This window comes from Ranitomeya imitator, chromosome 1 (genome assembly GCF_032444005.1).
Source record: "Ranitomeya imitator isolate aRanImi1 chromosome 1, aRanImi1.pri, whole genome shotgun sequence".
In the NCBI taxonomy this organism is placed as follows: domain Eukaryota; kingdom Metazoa; phylum Chordata; class Amphibia; order Anura; family Dendrobatidae; genus Ranitomeya; species Ranitomeya imitator.
Window position 1 is genome coordinate 977,125,560 of NC_091282.1, and position 26,778 is coordinate 977,152,337.

The window sequence follows — 26,778 nt, forward strand, 5'->3', positions numbered from 1 at the left end:
ATGGCTGTTGAAACCATGATTCTAAGGGCAGCGGGTTTGTCAGAATTGACCATTGAAATCATGATCTGGGCATAGAAGCCCTCCTCGTTGCATCTATCATCGTACTTGGAGACCTACTTTTGCCGGTTTGAGTCTTCTGGATTTTTTCTAATGTCTTTTTCTCTGCCTGTACTGCTCTTCTTCTTGCAGTCAGGGTTGGTGTTTAGTTCTCTTAAGGGACAGGTGCCTGCATTGGCTATCTTGTTTCAGAGAGATGTGTCCTCTAGAACTCAGGTCAGTACTTTTCTTCAAGTAGTAAAACATGCTAGTGACCTGTTCCGTCTTTCCTCCCCAAGGTGGTTTTAGCGTTCCACCTTAACAAGAACATTATCTTGTCTCCCTTTTGCCCTGCGTCTTTTCATCCGATTGAGAAGGCTCTACACAAATTTAATTGTTGTCAAGGCCATGAGGTGCTATTTATCAGTCCTCTTCCCATTTAGACACTCTGATTCCTTGTCACACCAGTTGCCATTCACAAGGGCCTGGCCACATCTTAAGACACTGATTGCTCTTTGGATTAGAACAGCCATTATTCAGGCTTATATAGCAAAACCCACAAGCGGTGGTGGCTTCTTGGGCATAACGCTATCAGTCATTGGTCCTGCAATTCTGTAAAGCAGCTACTTACTCATCAGTACATAACTTAAAGTTTTTACAGGGTCCATACCTTTTGCTTCTGTCTGCGGATGCAAATCTTGGCAGGAAGATTTTGCAGGCAGCAGTTGCTCAGGCTTTGGCATGAGCAAAAGTGAAGAATTCGGTGGTAACAGTATATATTTATTTTCCCACCCCAGGGACAGCTTTAAGACGTCCCATGGTTCTCTATGTCCCCTAATCAAGTGACTCAGAAATTGCGATATTTGGCACTCATCGTAAAATCAGTTCTTCCGTGAGAGAGACAGCACCCACACTTAGTTGTCCGGTTAGGTGTGCATTTGTTGTTTTCTTCTCTCTGGGTGTAAATGAATTATTTTGGTTGAAATGTTTAATATTTTTTAATTCTCCTACTGCTTTCTCACTAAACTGAGGGAGCCTGAGGCGAGCATGCGAGGTATAATCTTCTGGAGAGGAGCCAATTTTAATTTTCAATGTAATAATAATGTCGCAGATTATCCCCATGGTTCTCTGTGTCCCCCAATGAAGACTGTTGAGAAACAGATTTTACAGTGAGTACATTGGCAAGAGCTACGTTAAGGTTCATAGTGAGGTGTCTTAAGTGCAAATTGTCCACTTTAGGATGGCTCTAAAATGGTGTATTGAATTAATCAGCCAACCGCTTGAATATTCCCTAAATCAATGTTTTCACATGTGTGATCTCTGTGACCTACTGGGGTTCCTTGAGGACAGGTTTAAGAAACAGTGGCTTGAAACATTTACGTATGAGTCTTTAGCAAGGATTGTTTTTCTAGTATCATATATACTTGGTATTTTGGCAAATGTTCATGATGTGCCTACACTGATATAAGAGTAAATTGTTTCAAAGTGTTGGCACCATAGGTCGATCTGTTTTTATTTAAAATCAATTAGATGTTGATACTTCTCTTGAGTAGACTTGGCTGGCACATACATAAATTTGTGGGCGAACCAGATGGTTTAAGACATCATCCTAGTCATCTTAGCACAAGTATACATTTTCTCCAACAACAGCAGTGGCACAATATATAAAGGACGGGTAAGACAATCTTCCCCTTGACGTAAATAGGAATAATTCTGAAACTCGAATGAATTTGGAAAAGCTCTAGAAAATTTCCCGTAGAAGTTTCATTCCTGACCGTGTGTACTTCTTTCTTTGCCTTGCAATAGTACCGTGGCATGCAGTATGTCGTAATATTTTCTTATTAATGTATCATATCGAAGACTACTTGGCCTAGACTCAAAAAGTTGCCAAGTCGTCTTGTGTACATGATTAATTTACCGTAACGGCAGCTTTCATTGGTTCCTAATGTGTTGTAGAGCATTTGTTACTATAAATCTTTTTAACTGTAATGCACAAACATATTAATGTAGCATATAAAGTAACTCCCAGAGAATGAGTATTTTAGATTTTAGGAATATCTGCCCATTTTGTTAAAGGAATTGTCTTTGGAAAATTCAAAATACCATCTTGGGGCATGTGTGTTCCTCACATGAACAGCTTGTTGATTTCAAGAAGCACTATTTGTTCATTAATCTCAGATTGAATGGAAATGAACCGGATCGTTGTCGGTATCGCTGCAGCGTCGCTTAGTGTGACGGTACCTTTACTCCGGGGTTTCCTCGCTTACTATGTCTAAGCATCAGGGGTGCAAGTGGTAAAATAACCTGTAACCACCTATTTAATTTTTTTTTTAATGGATTAAAAAAAAATCCTTAAGTGGGCAGATCAGTACCACAAATGGCACAAGATGGGGGATACTAGCGTCTGACTTTCTAGTACCTTATTTGCTGGTGTACAGTAGGCGTCTGGATTTAATGGTACATGAAACATTGACGTTAAGTGGATATTGTTTGGTACTGTGCCGGTATTCTCACGGTATATTACAGTACATACTACCTATGCTAGGTAGCATTACATTTTCTGAATGCCAAGTTTTCCATGTGACTTCTAATTGATTTCTTGTAATGAGTGTAGCAAATGGAAAGTCCAAAACATTTAGACCTGCTGTCTAGAAGGAGTGGCATTTTTGGGCAAACCTTGCCTTTTCCCCAGGGGTGGGATGCAGCTGGATTCTTGCCCTTTTTAGTGCATTTTTAAGAACATGCCCTTGTTAGAGTATTGTGTGTAATACATATAGGAAATTATTGTAAAATTATTTGTTATTTACTATCTCCTCCACAATTTTCCAGTACAATGTATTATTATTCCTTCACGGCATGCTTTGTATCACAATGGTCTAAAGTTTATCCCTACAGTATAATAGCTGACAATCAAGATGTCTAATCTTCCACACTAGAATAATCCCAATCCTCTATTTCATGCCTGTGGCCTGTTCTCCCCAATAAAGACAATTCGCTAAGTGCAGGGATTGTCAGCAGAGCAGCATTATAGACGCCTGCAGCTTCTAAAGCCATTTTTACATGAAATCTGTCAATCAATAACCCTGTTTGAACTGAATTGATTGAGCCAAGTCGGCTAGGAATGAATCAATTATTCTGTCTGAACTATTCTTTTTAATATGTTAATCCAGTTCAAAGTGGAAAGCTGTTCTAATCAAAAAGCAAACACAATGTAATCTAAGCAGTTCAAAGCACATGCAAAACAATAATAGTTGATTTCTGAATCCTGCATGTTAATTTGTGTCTAACTTTATCTGTTATAATCCCAATCATCGCAAATGTGTTCTTGCTTTCAGGATACAGTGAGACTTCAGTGTGATCAATAATAACTAGTAGCAATACTTGAATAATTACACTTGAATTTTATTGACAGTCAATGTACCGTAACTATTCTTTCTTTATCTTAGGTATTCACATCATATGGTTCCCGGTCCACCAGGTCCACACGCAACTGGAATCCCTCACCCCGCTATTGTCAATCCTCAGGTTAAACAAGAACACTCACACAATGACAATGACTTAATGCATGTGTACGTATTACTTTAACTGTAGGCTACGCAGTATTCAATACAGTTCTGTGCTCGCATTTTATAGCAATATCTGAAATTGTGAACCTCAATGTAGCATGTAATGTGCTCCCACAAATATCATGGAATGGTGTTCTTCACATCTATAAAGATTTAAACTTAAACATCCAAGGCTGCGTAAGAAAATAAAACCTATAGTCTCCTTCCAAAGCAGTGGCACTTCTCTCCTTCCAAAGCAGTGGCACTTCTCTCCTTCTAAAGCAGTGCCACTTCCCTCCTTCCAAAGCAGTGGCTCTTCCCTCCTTCCAAAGCAGTGGCTCTTCCCGCCTTCTAAAGCAGTGGCACTTCTCTCCTTCCAAAGCAGTGGCACTTCTCTCCTTCCAAAGCAGTGACACTTCCCTCCTTCCAAAGCAGTGGCACTTCCCTCCTTCCAAAGCAGTGGCACTTCTCTCCTTCCAAAGCAGTGGCACTTCCCTCCTTCCAAAGCAGTGGCACTTCTCTCCTTCCAAAGCAGTGGCTCTTCCCTCCTTCCAAAGCAGTGGCACTTCTCTCCTTCTAAAGCAGTGGCACTTCTCTCCTTCTAAAGCAGTGGCACTTCTCTCCTTGCAAAGCAGTGGCACTTCCCACCTTCCAAAGCAGTGGCACTTCTCTCCTTCCAAAGCAGTGGCACTTCTCTCCTTCCAAAGCAGTGGCACTTCTCTCCTTCCAAAGCAGTGGCACTTTTCTCCTTCTAAAACAGTGGCACTTCTTGTCATTCTGTTCTGTTTTCCCCATCGGTCTCCTGACATCAACATTCCAAGGAGGGCATTACATGACCACTGCAGTCAATCAGTAGATTCTGATTGCCTGCAACCTTCACTTTCTGAACAGGAAGAGACTGCTCACCCAGAATGTAAATACTTCTGCTGATCAGCGGGTCACACAGTACAGAGTATAGGAGCGCTGTGCCAGTATGGTAGGTGAATGTTTTTGTTTTTCTTACACCACACAAGTTTGACTTGAATAATATTGAGGAACCCTTTTAAATTGGCCTTTTGTCAATATATGTAATGATGTATCTAATTTACTGTTCTAGACTCTCATTTATAGGGCAGAGGGACCTTGTGTATACCTTCCAGTGCCCACACTGCCAACACACCTTCTGAGACATCTATGCTTAAACTGTTGCTTTAAATTGAATGACTGAAGTGGCTGCGGAATTGGATGTAAAAAATAAAAAATATGTCACCTCGTTGTTACAGCCTGCTATTGAAAATAGTAAGAATCGTGAACACTACCATTATACTTAACTAGCTATTGAACCCGTTCTACGCCCGGGTGGCGAGCATTTATATTGGTATATGGTCTCCATCCTGGTATGTGCTGCTCCATCCTGCGTCCCCATCCTGTCATGTGCTGCACCCATCCTGCGCCCCCATTCTGTCATGTGCTGCACCCATCCTGCGCCCCCATCCTGTCATGTGCTGCTCCCATCCTGCGCCCCCATCCTGTCATGTACTGCACTCATCCTGCGTCCCCATCCTGTCATGTGCTGCTCCCATCCTGCGCCTCCATTCTGACATGTGCTGCATCCATCCTGCGCCTCTTTTCTGGCATGTGCTGCTCCCATCCTGCGCCACCGTTCTTTAATTTGCTGCTCCCATCCATATGCCCCATATGCTGCTCCATAAAGGTTTATGGCCCCCATAAGATGCTCCATAGTATATGCCCCATGCACTGCTACATAAAGGTTGATGGCCCCCATAAGATGCTCCACAGTATATGTCCCCATACGCTGTTCCATAAAGGTTTATGGCCCCCATAAGATGCTCCATGGTATATGCCCCCGTACACTGCTCCATTATGATTTATGGCCCCTATAAGATGCTCCATTGTATATTCCCCCGTACACTGCTCCATTATGGTTTATGGCCCCCATAAGATGACCATTGTATATGCCCCCGTACACTGCTCCATTATGGTTTATGGCCCCCATAAGATGCTCCATTGTATATGCCCCCGTACACTGCTCCATTATGGTTTATGGCCCCATAAGATGCTCCATTGTATATGCCCCTGTACACTGCTCCATTATGGTTTATGGCCCCATAAGATGCTCCATTGTATATGCCCCCGTACACTGCTCCATTATGGTTTATGGCCCCGTAAGATGCTCCATTGTATATGCCCCCGTACACTGCTCCATTATGGTTTATGGCCCCATAAGATGCTCCATTGTATATGCCCCCGTACACTGCTACATTATGGTTTATGGCACCATAAGATGCTCCATTGTATATGCCCCTGTAGACTGCTCCATAAAGGTTTATGGCCCCCATAAGATGCTCCATTGTATATGCCCCCGTACACTGCTCCATTATGGTTTATGGCCCCCATAAGATGCTCCATGGTATATGCCCCCGTACACTGCTCCATTATGGTTTATGGCCCCCATAAGATGCTCCATGGTATATACCCCCGTACACTGCTCCATTATGGTTTATGGCCCCATAAGATGCTCCATGGTATATGCCCCCGTACACTTCTCCATTATGGTTTATGGCCCCATAAGATACCCCATGGTATATGCCCCCGTACACTGCTCCATTATGGTTTATGGCCCCCATAAGATGCTCCATAGTATATGCCCCGTACACTGCTCTATTATGGTTGATGGCCCCCATAAGGCTCTCCAGTGTGTATGCCCCCGTACACTGCTCCATTATGGTTTATGGCCCCGTAAGATGCTCCATTGTATATGCCCCCGTACAGTGCTCCATTATGGTTTATGGCCCCATAAGATGCTCCATTGTATATGCCCCCGTACACTGCTCCATTATGGTTTATGGCCCCATAAGATGCTCCATGGTATATGCCCCGTACACTGCTCCATTATGGTTTATGGCCCCCATAAGATGCTCCATAGTGTATGCCCCCGTACACTGCTCCAGTATGGTTGATGGCCCCCATAAGACGCTCCAGTGTGTATGCCCCCGTACACTGCTCCATTATGGTTTATGGGCCCCATAAGATACTCCATAGTGTATGCCCCCGTACACTGCTCCATTATGGTTTATGGCCCCATAAGATGCTCCATTGTATATGCCCCCGTACACTGCTCCATTATGGTTTATGGCCCCATAAGATGCTCCATTGTATATGCCCCCGTACACTGCTCCATTATGGTTTATGGCCCCCATAAGATGCTCCATGGTATATGCCCCCGTACACTGCTCCATTATGGTTTATGGCCCCATAAGATGCTCCATATTATATGCCCCCGTACACTGCTCCATAAAGGTTTATGGCCCCCATAAGATGCTCCATTGTATATTACCCCGTACACTTCTCCATTATGGTTTATGGCCCCATAAGATGCTCCATGGTATATGCCCCCATACACTGCTCCATTATGGTTTATGGCCCTATAAGATGCTCCAGTGTGTATGCCCCCGTACACTGCTCCATTATGGTTTATGGCCCCATAAGATGCTCCATTGTATATGCCCCCGTACACTGCTCCATTATGGTTTATGGCCCCATAAGATGCTCCATGGTTTATGGCCCCTTTAAGATGCTCCATTGTATATTCCCCCGTACACTGCTCCATTATGGTTTATGGCCCTATAAGATGCTCCATTGTATATGCCCCCTTACACTTCTCCATTATGGTTTATGGCCCCATAAGATGCCCCATGGTATATGCCCCCGTACACTGCTCCATTATGGTTTATGGCCCCCATAAGATGCTCCATAGTATATGCCCCGTACACTGCACCATTATGATTTATGGCCCCCATAAGATGCTCTATAGTGTATGCCCCCGTACACTGCTCCATTATGGTTTATGGTTCCATAAGATGCTCCATTGTATATGCCCCCGTACACTGCTCCATTATGGTTTATGGCCCCATAAGATGCTCCATGGTATATGCCCTGTATGCTGCTGCAATATATGGAAAAAAAAAAATACCATACTCGCCTATCATCGCTGGGCGCCGAGTGCTGGGGGGCCTGAGCAGGCGGGGACACTGGCGCGCTGTGGGGGTCAGGTGCCGGTATCGCCGCTAGTTCAGGCCCCCCAGCACTTGCTATATTCACCTGGCCCCGTTCCACCGCTGTGCGCCGCCATCTTCCGGCTCCTCTGGCTGTGGCTGGTCAGTCAGAGGGCGGCGCGCATTAAGTGCGTCATCGCGCCCTCTGGACTGAACGTCACAGGCAGAGGACCCGGAAGATGGCGGCGCGCAGCGGTGGAACGGGGCCAGGTGAATATAGCCGATACTTACCCTCCTGGCGATCCCTGCTTCTCTGTTGGAGATCGCGGTGTGCGTTCAGTGTTTACGCATACCGCGATCTCCTGGGAGCGTCACTCTGTGGGAGCCAGACTGCGCTTGTCTATAAAGGCTTCGGACAGAGTGACGCTCCCAGCGTTATATTATAGATAAACTCTGAAGTGTCAGTGTCTGAAGGCCTCAGATTCTTTGGGGGCTGGTAAGAATGGCAGAGAAAGAGCTGTTTTACGTAATTAGTTGCAAATGAATATAAACCTATTAATTACTGTATATTTATTCGTTTGCTCTTTTGTGTGGTTTTCATCTCAGTGTGTCCTTCTTTTCCTTTTAGCAAACCTCATCATGACCAGAGAAAAGAACAGGAGCCAAAAAGACCTCATATAAAGAAACCGCTGAACGCTTTTATGTTGTATATGAAAGAGATGAGAGCGAACGTTGTAGCAGAATGTACGCTTAAAGAAAGTGCTGCCATCAATCAGATTCTCGGCAGAAGGGTGAGCTTTTGGGGTTTCTTTCTTCTCCTTTCTGCGAAGCTGTACTCTGCTTTACAAAATACCGATTTCTGTCCTTGTGACACTCTGATGATCACTAAGGCTTCTTTAGCACAGTTTTTTGCAGTATTGCTTATTTTTTGGCTTGTACAAAATGCTATGAAATTTTGAGCCTATTTTTGTGTTCTTATGAAAAAAAAACCTAGCACATGTTGTATTTGTAAAAGAATGCCTAGGATTCAGAAAATGCACCAAAAGTGTGAAAAAATGCCACCATTGCCGCATTGTTTGAGATTAATATTTCCTTATTGACTAATTGCTAACATCTGGTCACAGAGTTTTTTTGGTTTTTTTTACTGCAGAAGAAACTTGCAGAAAAACGCTTGGCAACTGTAGGGTTCCCCCCCCCCAGCCCTTAAACTTTCATGGTTGTTCTATAACTTGGCAACCTGTAAAAACAGCGTAAATGAGGAAATGAACGGTCAGTGCTTGGTTCATCTCCGCTCTGTTACATGTCACCGAAGTATAATTTATCATGTACCAAAAACAAAATTGCTTCAGAAAAATACTTTGTACTCTTTCCAACAAGATATCCTGAGTGCTTCCTGCCTTGGTAATGTTTAGGCGTTCTATTTACACCACACTTGCAGAAATTCTAACATTTACCCGAAAGGCATAGCTCTTCTCCATAACGAAAAAAATAAGTTGTCACTCAATGCCACTTAAATGGCTAATCTGTAATTCGATGTCTCAATCCGGAAGGAAATTTTAGGAAATTATTTAAAAAGGACCTTTCACCAAATTATCCATGTTGAACTGGACACACAATATAATATTGGCTGCCGAGTGGACTATATCGTGTATATTGTCTATAATTTCGCCTGCAGAGATATTGGCAGTCAAAGTATTTGCCACCTAATAAGTTCATTTTCTGTTTATCTATGAGGGTGTTATCAGACCGTTTTCACTGTTGGCTTGCATTTCTTCCATTTTTATGATGTTGCAGACAGCAACACTCCGTAGAAAGAAGAACACCTTCTACAATAGCTCAGTAAAGGTTTCTTGGTGTGCCAGATCTTTCATACAACTCTGATCTCTTGGTCCAACCTCATGCATGATTAAAAAGTGCTTGGAGTAGAGCACAGATGACGAAAACCTTTCAGATAAGATCATGGCAGTCCTTGTTGGGGGTGGCAGCGTTGCTGAGCTTAGTAATTTCACATTACAAACCTTTCTATCAGCTCTCCTCCTCTCCTAGCACTGTCGCATCTGCTGTCCTGTCTCCCCCTCACACTACTTGTTCAGAGATGTCAGTAATCACACTGAGGTTCTCGCTTTCCAGTGTGATCAGGTTGTCTCTCATTTTCTTTCACACTGGAATAGCCTGCCTACACTGAGTTACTCCTGTGTGAGATGTAATAACAGCCTGCTCTGCTCTAACTGCAGAGGGAGTACAAATTGTGCTGAGTACAGCAGACATAAGTGTAATCACGCAGGTGCAGGCACACCATTGCTGCAGCCTGTGTAGCCAAACAGAGGCCAAATAGGTATGAAAGCCTATTTCTACCTCCATAGTAGGTTGAATTATGTGTTTTGATGAACTACTGGACTGCAGAGAGCCCATAAATTATTCTTGCACAGGGGCCTTCTTTTCTCTGCTCGCTCCTCTGATCGTTGACACCCCTTTTGAGCTCGGCTCTGGACACACAGTGGTTGGAGAAGGTGAGTACAGAAGAGGTAACAATGCTATTACAGAAGGGTTTGTAATGTAACACACCTAAACTCAGCTGTGCTGCCTCTCCCCCACATGGACTGCTTGGACTTTATCTGAAAGATATTTGTTCTCTGTGCTCCACTCTGTAATCATAAACGAGGTTAGACCAGGATCTTAGACTTGGGGTACAAGTCTGCAGTCACACTTATGTAACTGCAGACTTGTGAATCCTCAGTGTGCTCACTGCATGCTGTGAGGATTCTCTGGTGCTGGCACCAGGAGCAGCGGGCACGTGACAACAAGTAAGCAATTTACATACATGTGGTCACTAGATGTGCACATTCAACGTAAGTGTATTGAGCAAGACCGGATATGTCTAGTCTGATCGTGGCTGGATGCATGCAAAAGGCATACTAGCATTCACATGACTGCCCGCTCTCAGCGCCGGAGAATCCACATGGCACGCTGTGAGAATTCACAAGTCTGCAGTCATATAGACTGACTGACTGCAGACTTGTACCCTAAGGCTGGACAATCTGTAAAATAACACCTCTGCCTGGCCAACAGATAAAATATTATGTATAGTGCAGGGCTCAATGGGGCAGTGCCTGACTGCTATCTTTCCTAATGCTGCCCTGGCTTGATTGCCATCTTTGAGGACAGAATATGTCATCCCAAACCTTTTTTTAAATCAACATCAGGTGCATTTGCAGAGAAGCTAGGTACTATGCGCCACTGAAGCCAGAGCAGACTCGCCGTTTCACTGCACAAGAAGTATACCTCATTGGCATATTGGATTTAAGAAAGTGTTGGGTTGTTGTACCTTGTCCCCAGGGATATCAGTCACACAATTAGATAGGAATATGGTCCATCATACTTGATTTTGCGGTACAGCTTCTACACCTCTTTAACTCCAGACTGGCAATTTGCACACAGCACAAGCAATTTTTCGTAAAAAAATTGCTGCTAATTTGGTTAAGAAATACTACTATAGAAAATCCTGGAGGAGCACTGCAGATGGAAGGGGATTGGCAGGTTACTTTTAAATAAGACGTTCAGATGTTCTGTAATATCTATTTTATGACTAAATAGCAGAATAGAATTTTAATGTAGAAAATAGAAAGTCCACAAAAAATCTCCTGAAGTCTTGTTGGCTAATTCTTAGATTAGCTTTCGATTAGTTCATTAAAGGGAAAGTAGTGATGCTATTTAAAGAGGGCATAGACATTTTGGAATTGTTTACTATTATTAAATAACACTGAAAATAACAGTAGCATTCTGTTTTGCACTACATATTAGTGTGACATGGACATTAAATTGTTCAAACTAGAATTTTAAAGGGGCTGTCTCATCTTATCTTATGTAATGTTAAAAATTGCAAAGGGTTGCTCTGACATTGTCCAGATTCAGCCAGATTCAATGTCCTTGTACCTTCCTCCGACCATGTCGGCAAGGGCACCGTTTCAGCCAGTGGCTTAGCCATGACTCTGTCCTGAACTGTCAGTCATGGGGAGTGCACTGCCCCTGGCAAGCAGGTATCCCGAAGTGTGCTCCTGAAGATGGGAACATGAGACAACCCTTACGTTCTTAGACTTCATAATATGTCATATTCCAATATGTCTGTAAATGTCATAAGATGATTTGTTGACTCCTGGAAGTTGTCCTAACTTGTTAAACTAGTTTTCTACATAAACCTCATGTTGTATGCTATCAAAAGTTCATGGTTTGAAAAACGTGTGAAGAAAGTCAGTACACTGTTTACTTTCAGTTTTTTTACAGAATTTAGCACACAACACTCATTCGCTTCCCAGAAACAAATGAATCATTTTTGTAGAAAGTTTCCTGTGACTCACGCACTTCCAGGAAGGCTCTGACCGTCTTTGCTTGTCATTTTGAGAACCTTCTTTTGACAAGTTCACCTCTACTATAAGCAGTTTGGAACGTTTATGTGGGGTCTTTAGTTTGTTTATCGAATTCATGAGGAATTTCACTAAATAAAGTGCCCAAAATTGAAGCCAAGAAGATGAATACTTGTGTGATGTGTCAAGCTGTAAATGCTGAGAAACTAGTATCATTAGGAACCTTATATTTGGTACACGTTTCAATTTTTAGGGTTATTTAAATTGCAAATGCTATCAGAAAGATTAATTTGAATATGGATAATATGTACTTAAAGAGGAAAATTCATAATGGAAGAAAACATAAGTGACAGTACTAAAATGTACACGTCATTGGCAAATATATATATATATATGTGTGTATATATATATATATATATATATATATCTATATATATATATATATCTATATATATATATATATATCTATATATATATATATATATATATATATATATATATATATATATATATATCTCAACAAGACTTCGGGTGTTTTTTTTCTAGTGGACTTTTCTAGAGGCCACACCAAAGTTATAAGCTGTACATGGACTTCAGTGTTGTCCCATGAAAAGATATAAAATATTTACAAAAACATGAGGGGTGTACTCACTTTTGTGACATACTAGATTTCTAAGAAATGTGATCACAAAGTTTTATGAAAATGGTGTTTTCCTACTCATACACTACACCATTGAATTCGCTTTCCCTTTACTTTAGGAGGTCATAGGTCCTCTTTAAACAGTTTAAGAACAGACGAGTTCCTGACGATGGACATTTAGTTATTTTTCATACATGTAGTTTAATGGGGCTTAATCTTTATGTCACTGTCATTGTTTTTTATTTTTCTGGCATCGGGTGCTATAATTGGAAAAATAAGTAAAAATTATTTTTTTCCCATTATTCTGTTTTTTTTATAACCACACAGGACCACTAAAATAGATTTTGCAATTTTTTTTTGTCACCCATTCTGTAACAAGTATTTTAATGGATGTTTTTTTTTCTTGAAGGCGAGGCTAGTAACAGCATTTTGGATTGACAGTGGCAATTTTTTTTTAACCTGCTATTTTTTATTTTTCATTCATTTTATGCAACCATAGTACTAAAAAAGAGGAAACATTTTTATTTTCATCTTATTTCCATTGTAACTGGTCTGGTATGCCCCAGTTAGAAGAGAAATGCAGCTTCCTGGCTGCATAGCCAAGGTATGTGGGTCTCCGATGACCCAGCGCCCTCCATGTGCCCAGTGGTCACATGAGTATGGATCAGGAAGCACCATCGGTGCTTCCTTTCACTGCATTCTAGTTTAGCGCTGTGTATACAGGGATCAAGAATGTCTAGTATGTGTCTTCTTTATGGTGAGGATCTGTGTTTGACAGCTGGAACCCTGCTTCTGTAGCTACACGATCTCATGTAGCTATGCTCCTATGTAACAACGTTTTAGAACATCAATGTCGGAGTAGGAATGGGACCGCCAAATTGTTTAAAGTCTATGGGCAACCCAGACCAGTTGAAGCAACAAGAACTGCAATTGTGAGCCCCATCGGGCACAGCAATGGTAATGTGTAGAAAAACTGTAAAGCGCTGCCGAATTTGTTGGCGCTATATAAATAATGAGATTATTTATTATTAGAGAGGACCTTCTTATGGGGTGCACTCGAGAAATGCCTAGCTGGTTGCAAGCAGAGTTTTCAGAGTCTTCTCTGGGTGCATGGGATATCACCCGTCCATCACAAATGCTGGCAATCACAGCTCAGCATCTGATTTAGCAGTTTATCTTTCTCGGAAGCTGCCCATCTGTGATTGGCAGCATGTGGGAGGGAGGAGAGAAAGAGCACGCATCCAGAGAGGAGGCAAAATTGGATTTTAACTCAATTTTTTTGGCACAAGTGACAAGTCCTCTTTAATGGCTAAATTTCACTGATTTTCTTCACCTAGCCAGTATATGTGCAAAATAATGGTATAAGGCAACATGACTTCATCCAGTAATTTTATACTGCTCCATGGTGCCTGCGATAAATGGGCCCAGCTCCAACCATTATGCTTGCACCTCCATGTTTTATAGTCTTCACAGTGTACTGTGGCTTAAATTCAATGTTTATGGGTCATCTCATAAACCAGTAAGACCCAATAAGAATTATCTTATTTTCGTTTGTCCATAGAATGTTCTACCACTTCTCTTTAGGCCAGTCAACGTGTTCTTTTACAACCTATAACCTTTTCAACATGTTTTATTCAGCAATGGTACTTTCCGAGCGTTTCTCGCAACTAGTTTGGCTTCCCATAGGCATCTTTTGGTGCTTGCAGGACTCGCAGGTAACAGAAGATCTTCTTTATTCTCTATGGAGTTAATCATTGGATGCTCCTTTGCCATTATTGTAATCTATGTGAATTGTCGGATTTATTTTCTTACCTTGTGTTAAATATACATATTTTGTATATTAATTTATTCAGGACTTCTTACCTGATGCTGTACTCCAAAGAAATTGTCGAGATAATTATAAAAAAGAACGTAGAGGTTTATTTGATTGCCCACCAAAAAGAATCAATGCAGTAAAATGGAAAATATGTAAATTAGCCCCATGGTTAATTCATTAAGTTGGTTGCAGTTTATTAACCAGTCTTTCACTGGATCTTGTGTAGAAGTTTTATCAGCTGCCTATTAAAGGGAACCTGTCACCCCGAAAATCGCGGGTGAGGTAAGCCCACCGGCATCAGGGGCTTATCTGCAGCATTCTGTAATGCTGTAGATAAGCCCCGATGTTACCTGAAAAAGGAGAAAAAGACGTTATATTATACTCACCCAGGGGCGGTCCCGCTGCTGGTCAGGTCAGATGGGCGTCTCCGGTCCGCTGCGGCGCCTCCCATCTTCATTACAAGACGTCCTCTTCTGATCTTCAGCCACGGCTCCGGCGCAGGCGTACTTTGCTCTGCCCTCTTGAGGGCAGAGGATAGTACTGCAGTGCGCAGGCGCCGGAAAGGTCAGAGGCCCGGCGCCTGCGCACTGCAGTACTTTGTCTGCCCTCAACAGGGCAGAGCAAAGTACGCCTGCGCCGGAGCCGTGGCTGAAGATCAGAAGAGGACGTCTTGGAATGAAGATGGGAGGTGCCGCAGCGGACCGGAGACACCCATCCGACCTGACCAGCAGCGGGACCGCCCCTAGGTGAGTATAATATAACGTCTTTTTCTCCTCTTTCAGGTAACATCGGGGGCTTATCTACAGCATTACAGAATGCTGTAGATAAGCCCCTGATGCCGGTGGGCTTACCTCACCCGCGATTTTTGGGGTGACAGGTTCCCTTTAAGTTACAGTAGGCCGCAGAAACTTTCGTGGGCTGCTGAATGTAGAGACCCCACAAATGAGAATTAAAGAGAAGAGAGAACCCTCCCCGAGTGTCATATGGTAATATGTCACCTGGTCTGTCAACTTATAGCATTCTTAAGCTTACTGTATAGCATTATCACCCACCCATGCTAAGTATACCACATGCAATGTCACTAATGTCCATTCCATTAAGATGAAACTATGTACGCAGTACCGAGTTAAGACTGGGAATTAATAATATGACTTGACTTAATATTTAACACTGTGTGTAAAGGTACCGTCACACTTAGCGACGCTGCAGCGATACCGACAACGATCCGGATCGCTGCAGCGTCGCTGTTTGGTCGTTGGAGAGCTGTCACACAGACCGCTCTCCAGCGACCAACGATGCCGGTAACCAGGGTAAACATCGGGTAACTAAGCGCAGGGCCGCGCTTAGTAACCCGATGTTTACCCTGGTTACCATCCTAAAAGTAAAAAAAACCAAACACTATATACTTACCTACAGCCGTCTGTCCTCCAGCGCTGTGCTCTGCACTCCTCCTGTACTGGCTGTGAGCACAGCGGCCGGAAAGCAGAGCGGTGACGTCACCGCTCTGCTTTCCGGCTGACCGACGCTCACAGCCAGTACAGGAGGAGTGCAGAGCACAGCGCTGGAGGACAGACGGCTGTAGGTAAGTATGTAGCGGTTGTTTTTTTTTTTACTTTTAGGATGGTAACCAGGGTAAACATCGGGTTACTAAGCGCGGCCCTGCGCTTAGTTACCCGATGTTTACCCTGGTTACCAGTGAAGACATCGCTGAATCGGTGTCACACACGCCGATTCAGCGATGTCTGCGGGGAGTCCAGCGACCAAATAAAGTTCTGGACTTTCTTCCCCGACCAGCGACAGCACAGCAGGGGCCTGATCGCTGCTGCCTGTCACACTGGACGATATCGCTAGCGAGGACGCTGCAACGTCACGGATCGCTAGCGATATCGTCTAGTGTGACGGTACCTTTACAGATTTTGTTCGTTAAAGCTTGTAAATATTTTTAGTTCATTATTTTCTGCACTTCTTTATATGTTTTCCCCTCTCCAATCAACTTCTTGATAAGTTATTTCTCCTTTGGTGAAATGTCTGGAACAAACCATTTTACTCACTTATCAAGGGCTAAAACCAGCAGGTCCAACATCCATCTTTAAATAAGTGGTATAATTAAAACATTGTTTCTTCACAGAATGAATGACCTCGCTAATTGAACTCTGCATTACTGTTAATTAGAACTCGCCCCTTTCATGAAATGAGTAAATTACAGCGTGCGTGTCATGACTGTTGATTCTATTGGTTGTCCATTACTCGTATACACCTAGTCATGAATTTTGTACCATTTTTGTATGATCTTTTCTGCCAAAAGCACGAATTAAACATTAGTGATGTTGCAGTACTATTATTTTGCACATAATAGTATGCTTAAATGCTAGAAAACCATCTTATTTCAAAGCCAACAGTATAGGTGCTGATAAAATCCAAGTAGCTGATGGCGGACAAACCCGTACGAAACCAGCTTGAATTATTTTACTTTTCCCCTTGGACTCCCATCTTTGTCTAATTGAAGTTGTGCCTCTCTAATCGGTCATGTTCTCTATGATGCTTTTATTTCAGAGTTGTTTTAATGTCCCAGCAATAAACTGCAGCGCTGTTTTAGTCGCATTCCTCCTTCTAGCGCATTTTATGAAGTCCCTAGGGCACCATCGAATGGACTATGCTGCTCCCTGACCTGTAGTTTCTATGAGCCCTGTTGTGTTATTTCCAATTTTAAGTGTTCACTGATCTAACTGTGACCTCTGACCTACAGAGAACATTAGTTGCAAAGTTCATTATGTATGCCTTGATAGGTGAACTGTTACCACTGACTAAAAATGTGCTCCAATCAAGAGATAAGTCATCACTCCTATAGCTATTATTATTATTATTATTATTTATTGTTATAGCGCCATTTATTCCATGGCGCTTTACATGTGAGGAGGGGTATACATAAAAACAAGTACAATAATCTTAAACAATACAAGTCATAACTGGTACAGGAGGAATGAGGACCCTGCCCGCGAAGGCTCACAATCTACAAGGGATGGGTGAGAATACAGTAGGTGAGGGTAGAGATGGTCATGCATAGCTTCATTCACATTGAGCAGTCGTTGGCACTGTATGTGAATACTGTTATTATTTGTGTAGGTTGTCTGCACCACAACCGTGTTTACACAGGGCGATGTGCTACCGACAAACGAGAACTTAAACTCTGTGCACATCACCAGTGTATAATTAGTTTTTCATATGCCAGGGCTTCTAAGGCGGTGTGACCACGATGAGCTTTTGGTGAGTTTTTGGCTCCGTATATTTTCGCTAAGTTACAAATGTGGATATGCTGAGTTTTAGGTACAGATTTTTCCCATAGGCTTGCATTAGATGCAAGAAAATACACAGGTAAAAAACGCACATGCGTTTTTCTTAGTGGAAAAGCATCAAGAATGCATTTAGTCTGCACATGGCTATATAAAGTTTTGTCAAACTAAATATTGAGAAGTATAAAAAAAAACGGGGGGAGGGGTTTGTGGGGGACAGGAGTGGATGTGCTTTTTCAGAGCTCCTGAATCCATCCCCTATACTGAGCTACATTTTGGCTTTAAAAGTGGAATTTATAGACCTGCAGGCTTGTAAAACCTTGGTCCTTGTTTACAGCACCCAAAATGAAGAAGATAAGGGTTTTACAGGAACAGCAAATATTTCAGCTTCTCGGCCTGTAACAAGGACTCCAAACAAGATGGCCGCCACACAGTCAGATATGAGGAGAAAGTACCTCAAGGCCCATGTTACACAAGATACAGAGAGCGCTGGAGCTCGAAATTTCATGGGAAATGCCAAACAGACTGTTGTGAATAAGGTCCCTTTTAATTAGGTGTCCAGGAGGGTTTCACATGCTCCCCGAGACAACCGGGATTCAGAATGGAAGAGGGATAATGGCCGCGCTGAATCGCGGTCGGCTGATGCTGAGGTGAAATGCCGGGTGACGTCAGCGCTGCCACCGGCGAGGAGATCCGTGCTCACCGTGACAATATCACATGCTGATGGAGAGGTGAGGAGGATCTGGGTGCCCGCCATAAGACCAAAAGCAGCGACACTGCGAAAGGAAGGATCCCTGGACAGGTCACATATTGTCACAGCAGGCAGGTCTTGCGCGGCTGATTCGGAGAACAAAGTGGCTGGTATGACAGTGGCGGGGAGCAGGAGGTCCCGCCGCTGCAAGATGTTCAGATGCTTTGTAAAGCAGCGATTAGAACACCGCCACTGTCACACCACTGTGCCACCGCACAGTCTCTTTGTTTTTGAGAGCTGTGCTGCCCCTAAACCTCCACATAGCTGCCCACAAATGACAGGGAAATTGATAAAAAATACCAATAGTAAGGGGCTTTTATGCAGGACCTACACCACAGAAGGAGATGAGGATGATGCGGCTACAGTTAGAGGAGAGAGTACTGCCGATTACTTGTGGTGAAATGATTAAAATTCCGCTACTATATAGCGCCACCCAGCCTACTCATATATTACCAGGATGTGCCATACTAAAACCCTCTCCTGACACCCCAATAATCATAAGGGATTCCCATGGACACCCTGATAATAGAGGGCAACATTGTAGAAGCCCATCTGTTAAAGGGGCTGTATAAACAAATTTTAATGGCGGGGATCAGCCATCTGATCAGAAAGTGACCTTTTTAAATGGCTACGGTCACAACAAAAAATTACACTAGACGAAATTAGGCTTCTTTGTGATTAAAACCTCGGTGAAATACTCCAAAATATACCTCCCAATCCCATCTCTTCTATGGAACCAGCCAATAAATACTATGTAAACCAAGAAACCGATAACTCCTCTGACTTATCAGAAGGGTCAAAAAGAACCCACTCAGAGAAATCCATAAGAATGATAGATACCTCTGATTATGAAGATTCTGATTCTTTTAATTCCCAAAAGGGAGTGGAGAGTTTTGACTCTGATTCTGTTGATACTTCAACTTCCTCTGACCTGGACGAAAATAATTCTTCCAATGATTTTGACTATGGGGAAATCGCCTCTTCAAATCTGTACTCGGAGGGGTCTATTAGCTTCGAGAAATCAAACTATTCAGGGAAAATTTCAAAACATTCAAACAATAGTAATTTTAAACAGGAGCAAATTTGCACTGAGGCTAGTGATTATTCACCTTTATTTACCAGAATTGATAATATATCTGCTTCATCAAACTCCCCTTCTGAAATCGTAATGATGAATATATGCAAGGCCCTATTAACATCAATTGAAACTATAGGAAACAAATATATGAATATGGGGGATGTAGGTGATTTGTTGGATACTAGCTTGTTGAAACCCGATTCTCCCCAGCCTAATGAGTTCACAGCTACCGAGATCTTCATTAAGAGGCTTTTCAAAGAACAATTGTTACTATTACCCAAAACCACTGATTCTAACTCGTTTGTTGCTCCGATTTCGTTCCCACATACACTCAGTAACCCGAACACTAGCGCAAAAAATCTCGAAACCCCATTGCTTATTAATCCCCAAGATTTATCTGTTTACTCAAAAGATGAGATGTCTTTTGGAATTTGCTTTAGTGAATTTAAGGTTTGTCTTGCCAGCTACGAGGATATAAAGAGGAAAAACAATCTCAAAGTTAAAGGTATCCCACACTCAATCCATCCCTCCCAATTGGAAAAATGCTTTATTAAAATTATTTCTCATCTTCCTGCAAAAGTAAAAGAAAAAAAACTGATAGAAAAAACTTTTAGAATCCGCAAACCGGACTTTCTCCCACCAAATGCAACAGGAGATGTGATTGAATCATTTCGATCAACTTGGGTAAGAAATGACTTACTGACGCTAACAAAAGACTCCAAAAAAACTCCCAGCTCCTTACAATGACATCACTTTGTTCAAGGACTTGTCAAAGACCACAATGCAAATGAGAAAATCTTTCCATCAAGTCACTCGGGAACTCCTTTGTGCCAAAATAATATATCAACGGACCCAAACGTCAAATCTACAAATTAAATATGCAGCCAAGTCCATGTTTATCTCTTCTCCGGAGGAGGGTATTGATTTTTTGAGACAAATTGGTTTAAGACCCTAAACTCCTTCTCTTGACTTCCCATCTCGAACATTGGAATAAGAGCTTCCTCTGCCTCTCCTGATTTTCCATCTCCATTTGTGTACAACATCGTTTCCACCTGACCGTTCCTTCTGGTGCTTCTCTCTGGACACGCCGGATACATACCCTACTTGAAAAAGTTATACATTCCACTTGGTTTTCTTACTGAAATTGAACCGGACACTGCCCTCCAGTTGGTCTTAGGGTCACATAGGGTGATCCCGGACCGGACAGGGTTTTCATACTTTACTGATTTTTCTTCTCATACTTTATAGATTTTTTTAGTTTGAGAAGCGGACATTTAGCAACCTATTTTGGCGATATATGTCTATTTCAAGCTGTATCGTAAATCTACGGAAATGCCTGTGCATATATACCTGTCTCTTTTCCTTCCCTTTCCCCATATTGTATGGGGTCTTTCCTTTCCCCCTTCCCTGTTTATCCCGTACACTTTATCCCTTATCTTCCCTTTATGTTTAAAAGTTAATAAAAATTATTTGAAAGAGAAGTATAAAAAAACAAAGCAGCTTTATTTAAAACATGATATTTATATATTTAGTATACATTTTTTGCAAAAAACGTATCAACCAAATACCCTGTTTTTTACATCTTTTTACTAGCACTTGCGGATTACTGTGATTTTTTTTTTAAACTGAGTGTTTTTGGTTCTTCTATGCTCTTTTGTGTCTTCAAGTTTCTTGGTGGTGTGTGAGCATGTTCCTACAGACTTGTTCACTGTGCGGAGTAGCCCATGTGTTCCTGTTTCCATAATCCTAACCTGAGCCTGGGATCTCTGAGAGTAAGGAAATTCGCTCAGCTCCTGTACGCTACCAGAGAGCACTGACCTGGATCATGGACTGGAGCAATTGTGCACCCAGTTTAATAAAGCTTGTTATACCTATGCATATAGCCTAAAACATAACCAACCATTCTCATTAGGCTTAGTCTTGGAAAATAGTGCTTTTCCAAGCTGGTTCAAGGCTCAGATCAGGCTTGAATTATCCATGTACTGCATGATAATCACCCCTGCCCCCTATTGACACCATTGACTTATAGGACATTAAGTGTTTTTGCCATCAAACATAATGGAATGTTTAACAAATGTCAACACAGGCTAAATAAGAAACCTTTACATTTAGGGACGCTCTCCTGATAGCATTCACAAAAATATGAAAATGTATATAAAATAGTGGATAAGTGTATGACCTTTGAAATTTAGAAATCCTCATAACTATAATTATACCACAGACCTATTTGGGCAAAATAGTCAAATCCCTCATGTAAGAAATATATTATAAAGCCTATATCACTCAATTAATTCAAAGTATCCAGCTTTAAATGTGCCATAAACATGCTCCCTTTTAGGCAGCCCTATCACTTCACCTTGCCAGTCTAACTGTTCCTCCGTAATTTGGACCCTTCTATCATCTTTCTCCCACACTCCATGCTCTTAAGGTACCGTCACACATAACGATATCGTTAACGATATCGTTGCTTTTTGTGACGTAGCAACGATATCGTTAAGGAAATCGTTATGTGTGACAGCGACCAACGATCAGGCCCCTGCTGGGAGATCATTGGTCGCTGAAGAAAGTCCAGAACTTTATTTCGTCGCTGGATCTCCCGCTGACATCGCTGGATTGGCATGTGTGACACCGATCCAGCGATGTCTTCACTGGTAACAGGGTAAACATCGGGTTACTAAGCGCAGGGCTGCGCTTAGTAACCCGATGTTTACCCTGGTTACCAGCGTAAAAGTAAAAAAAAAAACAGTACATACTTACCTACCGCTGTCTGTCCCCGGCGCTGTGCTTTTCTGCACTCCTCCTGCACTGGCTGTGAGCGTCGGTCAGCCGGAAAGCAGAGCGGTGACGTCACCGCTCTGCTTTCCGGCCGCTGTGCTCACAGTCAGTGCAGAGAAGCACAGCGCCGGGGACAGACAGCGGTAGGTAAGTATGTACTGTGTTTTTTTTTTACTTTTACGCTGGTAACCAGGGTAAACATCGGGTTACTAAGCGCGGCCCTGCGCTTAGTAACCCGATGTTTTCCCTGGTTACCCGGGGACTTCAGGATCGTTGGTCGCTGGAGAGCTGTCTGTGTGACAGCTCTCCAGCGACCAAACAGCAACGCTGCAGCGATCGACATCGTTGTCGGTATCGCTGCAGCGTCGCTAAGTGTGACGGTACCTTTAGTAACACTTTGTATTTGGATATAGAGTTACTGGCTGGTGAGTCGGTACATACAGCTTTACATGAATACCCTTATTTATTATAATGATGGCTGGATCACACACTCCAAGCACTTTTTTACCTTTTTTGTCCTCTTGTGAGCAAGTCTATTTGACTTGTTGAACTGTTATTCTGCAATGTCTGATATTATTTGTATATGTCCCCACTGAAACGGAATGTTAGTGCTATATATTATCTTACTAGAAACCAAAGAAATGGCATAATTGTTCTAATGTATATTGTTTTAATTATTGGAATAAAATACAGTTGTGTGAAAGTGTTTGCCCCTTCCTGATTTCCTATTCTTTTGCCCCCTAAACCTAATAACTGGTTGGGCCATCCTTAGCAACAGCAACAACTGCAATCAAATGTTTGCGGTAACCAGCAATGAGTCGTTTACAACGCTCTGGAGGAATTTTGACCCAGTCATCTCTGCGGAATTGTTGTAATTCAGCCACATTGGAGGGTTTCTGAGCATGAACTGTTTTTTTTTTTTTTTTTTTTTCGCTTTTTTTTTTTAAAAGGTTATGCCCCAGCATCCCAATCTGATTAAGGTCAAGACTAGGCCAGTCTTAATTTTGTTTTTCTTAAGCCATTCAGAAGTGGATTTGCTGTTGTGTTTTGGATCATTGTCTGGCTGCACAACTCAAGTACGCATCAGCTTGAGGTCATGAACAGATGGCTGGATGTTCTCCTTCAGAATTTTTTGGTAGACGACGGAGTTCATGGTTCCATTTGCCACAGCAAGACTTCTAGGTCCTGAAGCAGCAAAACAGCCCCAGACCATCACACTACCACCACTATATTTTACTGTTGGTATGATGTTCCTTTCATGAAATGAAATGCCTGAAATGAAATGCCAGATGTTATGGGACATACATCTTCCAAAAAGTTCAACTTTTATCTTGTCAGTCCACAGAGTATTCTTCCAAGTCTTGGGGATCATCAAAATGTTTTATGGCAAAACTGAGATGAGCCTTTATGTTCTTATTGCTTAGCAGAGTTTTCATCTTGGAAGTCTGCCATGCAGTCCATTTTTGCTTAGTCTTTCTTATTGTGCGGTCATGAACACTGACCTTAATTGAGGCAAGTGAGGTTTGCAGTTCTTTTGGATGTAGTTGTGGGGTCTTTTGTGACCTCTTGGCTGAATCATCGCTGCACTCTTGGGGTAATTTTGTTTGGCCGGCCACTCCTGGGAAAGTTTAGCATTGTTCCATGTTTTCACCATTTGTGGATAATGGCTCATGATGTGGTTCCCTGGAGTCTCAAAGCTTTAGAAATGGCTTTATAACCTTTTCCATACTGATAGATCTCAATTACTTTGTTTCTCATTTGTTCCAGAATTTGTTTGGATCGCAGCATGAGGTCTAGCTTTTGAGGATCTTTTGGTCTACTTCACTTTGTCAGGCAGGTCCTATTTAAGCGATTTCTTGATTGAGAGCAGGTGTGACAATCACTTTTTCACAAAGGGCCATGTAGGTTTGGATTTCTTTTTTCCTTAATAATAGAGACCTTCATTTAAAAACTGTATTTTGTGTTTACTTGTTTTATCTTTGTCTAATATTTTTTAATTTTGCTTGGTGATCTGAAACATTTAAGTGTGACAAACATGCAAAAGAATAGGAAATCAGGAAGGGGGCAAACACGTTCATAGTTGTCTATATATATTTTTTTCCTTTTCTGAATGCTATGATATTCCGTATAAGATAGGAAGGAGTCCATGGTGTCAGTAGTTGTGAGATGTTACACGAAAAATGTTATCAGTCTTCTAAATTGTATGTATTTTAAATGTTTTTAATAGTTGAAAATTCTTATTTCATGCTGAATATTTTGCATTAAGACCTTTGTTATAGCAGATCAATAGTGTGTTAGATCCGCTCCAGATGTTGAGGAAGTGCTAATACAGGTATTAAAGGTCAGTATGTATTTAAAAGTGGTGGAAGCATTGCAAGAACTAATTAGGTGTCTTTTACAGAGTGGGAGAAAGGTATTAATGACTAGGCGCCAGTAGATATCTCCTAGACCTTGGGGCCCTTTTACCACAAACCATGTTATTCTGTTGGCTAAAAGCGTGAATGAGCAGTTATGGCATCGGACCCAAAAGGAAGCATATATTACCTTGGACTAATTATAAACACATTTCTTGTCAATGCTTTTCTCTGGTTATTGATCCCCAGCTCCCAATGCTTCAGTTTTTTACATATTTAAAATGCATGTTGTCTGGAATGAGCAACTACCTAATCTCCATGCCTAAGGCTATCAGGCCCTTCTCTTTTAAAGCATGTACAGCCAACATTGCATTTTCCTGGCAACATAACGCCTATTCACATCCAAGGCACATATGTCACTGTGGCAGCTGGAAAGCCGACCATAAAAGTGGATTATGGTGACACCATTTGAAGGATTTAAATTGATTTTTGGGTAAATAAGACTGCTAAATAAAGAGCTGGTATCCACATCTCTTTATTTTTCATTGTCCGCTTATGATTTTACTATGGCAAAATCACAGTATTTTTTTTTTTTTTTTTACAGGACATTGTATTTTAATGGGCTGTGTGAGCAGAGGCAATATAAAATGTCACATTTCACACCAGCCAAGATCTGAACAATGCTGCAATGGAGAACTTTAAAGAATCTAATTCTATGCTTTAGATGTGATTGTAGGGTTAATTTTCATTTCTGGTAAATTACTTTTGGGAAAATGGTGCATTTAGGAATAGAAGATTTGACCAGGTCAGAAGTCTGAAGTCATGCTGTACATACCTAAAATATGCCAAATGTCGGATAACACAATTTTGGGATTCAGCAACTTTTTGTTTTAGTCAACATTATCTTCAATATGCTCCATTAACTTACATGCATTGCACAGCTCATATGAGCCATGACATGCTCTATTTTGTCAATGGCCGCTGCTTTCTACTGCCGATCAACTCCTGAAAATGATGGGAGCTGATCTGCAGTACCTGGCAGTGGCCATTAAATTATATACGGAGCTGTTGTTCCACTCTGCACACTGTTCACATCCGATCACCACCGACAGAGCTTACAACTGATCAGTAGAGGTGTCAAACCCCCCACAATCGTATATTGATGGCGCATCCTCAGGATAGGTCATCAATATCAAAATACTAGACAAGTTTTTTAATATAAAATATATATAATATACAGTGAAGGAAACAATTATTTGATCCCTTGCTGATTTTGTAACTGACAAAGACATGAACAATCTATACTTTTAAGAGTAGGTTAATTTTAACATTGAGAGAATATGAAAAATAAAATCCAGAAAATCACACTGTATAAATTATATAAATGTATTTGCATTTTGCAGTGAGAAATAAGTATTTGATCCCTACCAACCATTAAGAGTTCGGACTCCTACAGACCAGTTAGACGCTCCTAATCAACTCTTACCTGCATGAAAGGCAGCTGTCTTACATAGTCACCTTTTCTAAAAGACTCCTGTCCACAGACTCAATTAATCAGTCAGACTCTAACCTCTACAACATGGGCAAGACCAAAGAACTTTATAAGTATGTCAGGGACAAGATTATAGACCTGCACAAAGTTGGAATGGGCTACAAAACCATAAGTAACTGTTGGTGCAATAGTAAGAAAATGGAAGAAATACAAAATGGCTGTCAATCGACATTAATCTGGGGCACCATGCAAAATCTCACTTTCTGGGGTATCCTTGATCATGAGGAAGGTGAGAGATCAGCCTAAAACTACACGGGGGGTAACTTGTTAATTATCTCAAAGCAGCTGGGACCACAGTCACCAAGAAACCATTGGTAACACATTATGCTGTAAAGGTTTAAAATCCTGCAGTGCCCGCAAGGTTCCCCTGCTCAAGAAAACACATGTGCAGGCCCATCTGAAGTTTGGCAATGAACACCTGGATAATTCTGTGAGGGATTGAGAGAAGGTGCTGTGGTCAGATGAGACAAAAATTGACATTAACTTAACTTGCTGTGTTTGGAGGAAGAAAAATACTGCCTATGACCCAAAGAACACCATCCCCACTGTCAAAGCATGGAGGTAGAAACATTGTTTTGGGGGTGT

The 26,778-nt window shown here is 41.9% G+C and overlaps 1 protein-coding gene across 3 annotated transcripts in view; it reads left to right on the forward strand.

Moving 5' to 3' along the window:
• Positions 1–26,778, forward strand: part of LEF1 (lymphoid enhancer binding factor 1) — a 168,884-nt gene that overhangs the window by 102,332 nt on the left and 39,774 nt on the right. For all 3 annotated transcript variants that reach the window (XM_069743870.1, XM_069743871.1, XM_069743869.1), the window contains exons 6-7: positions 3,483–3,605; positions 8,205–8,367. In XM_069743870.1, the coding sequence (XP_069599971.1) occupies positions 3,483–3,605; positions 8,205–8,367 (286 nt within the window). The remainder of the gene's footprint in view (positions 1–3,482; positions 3,606–8,204; positions 8,368–26,778) is intronic.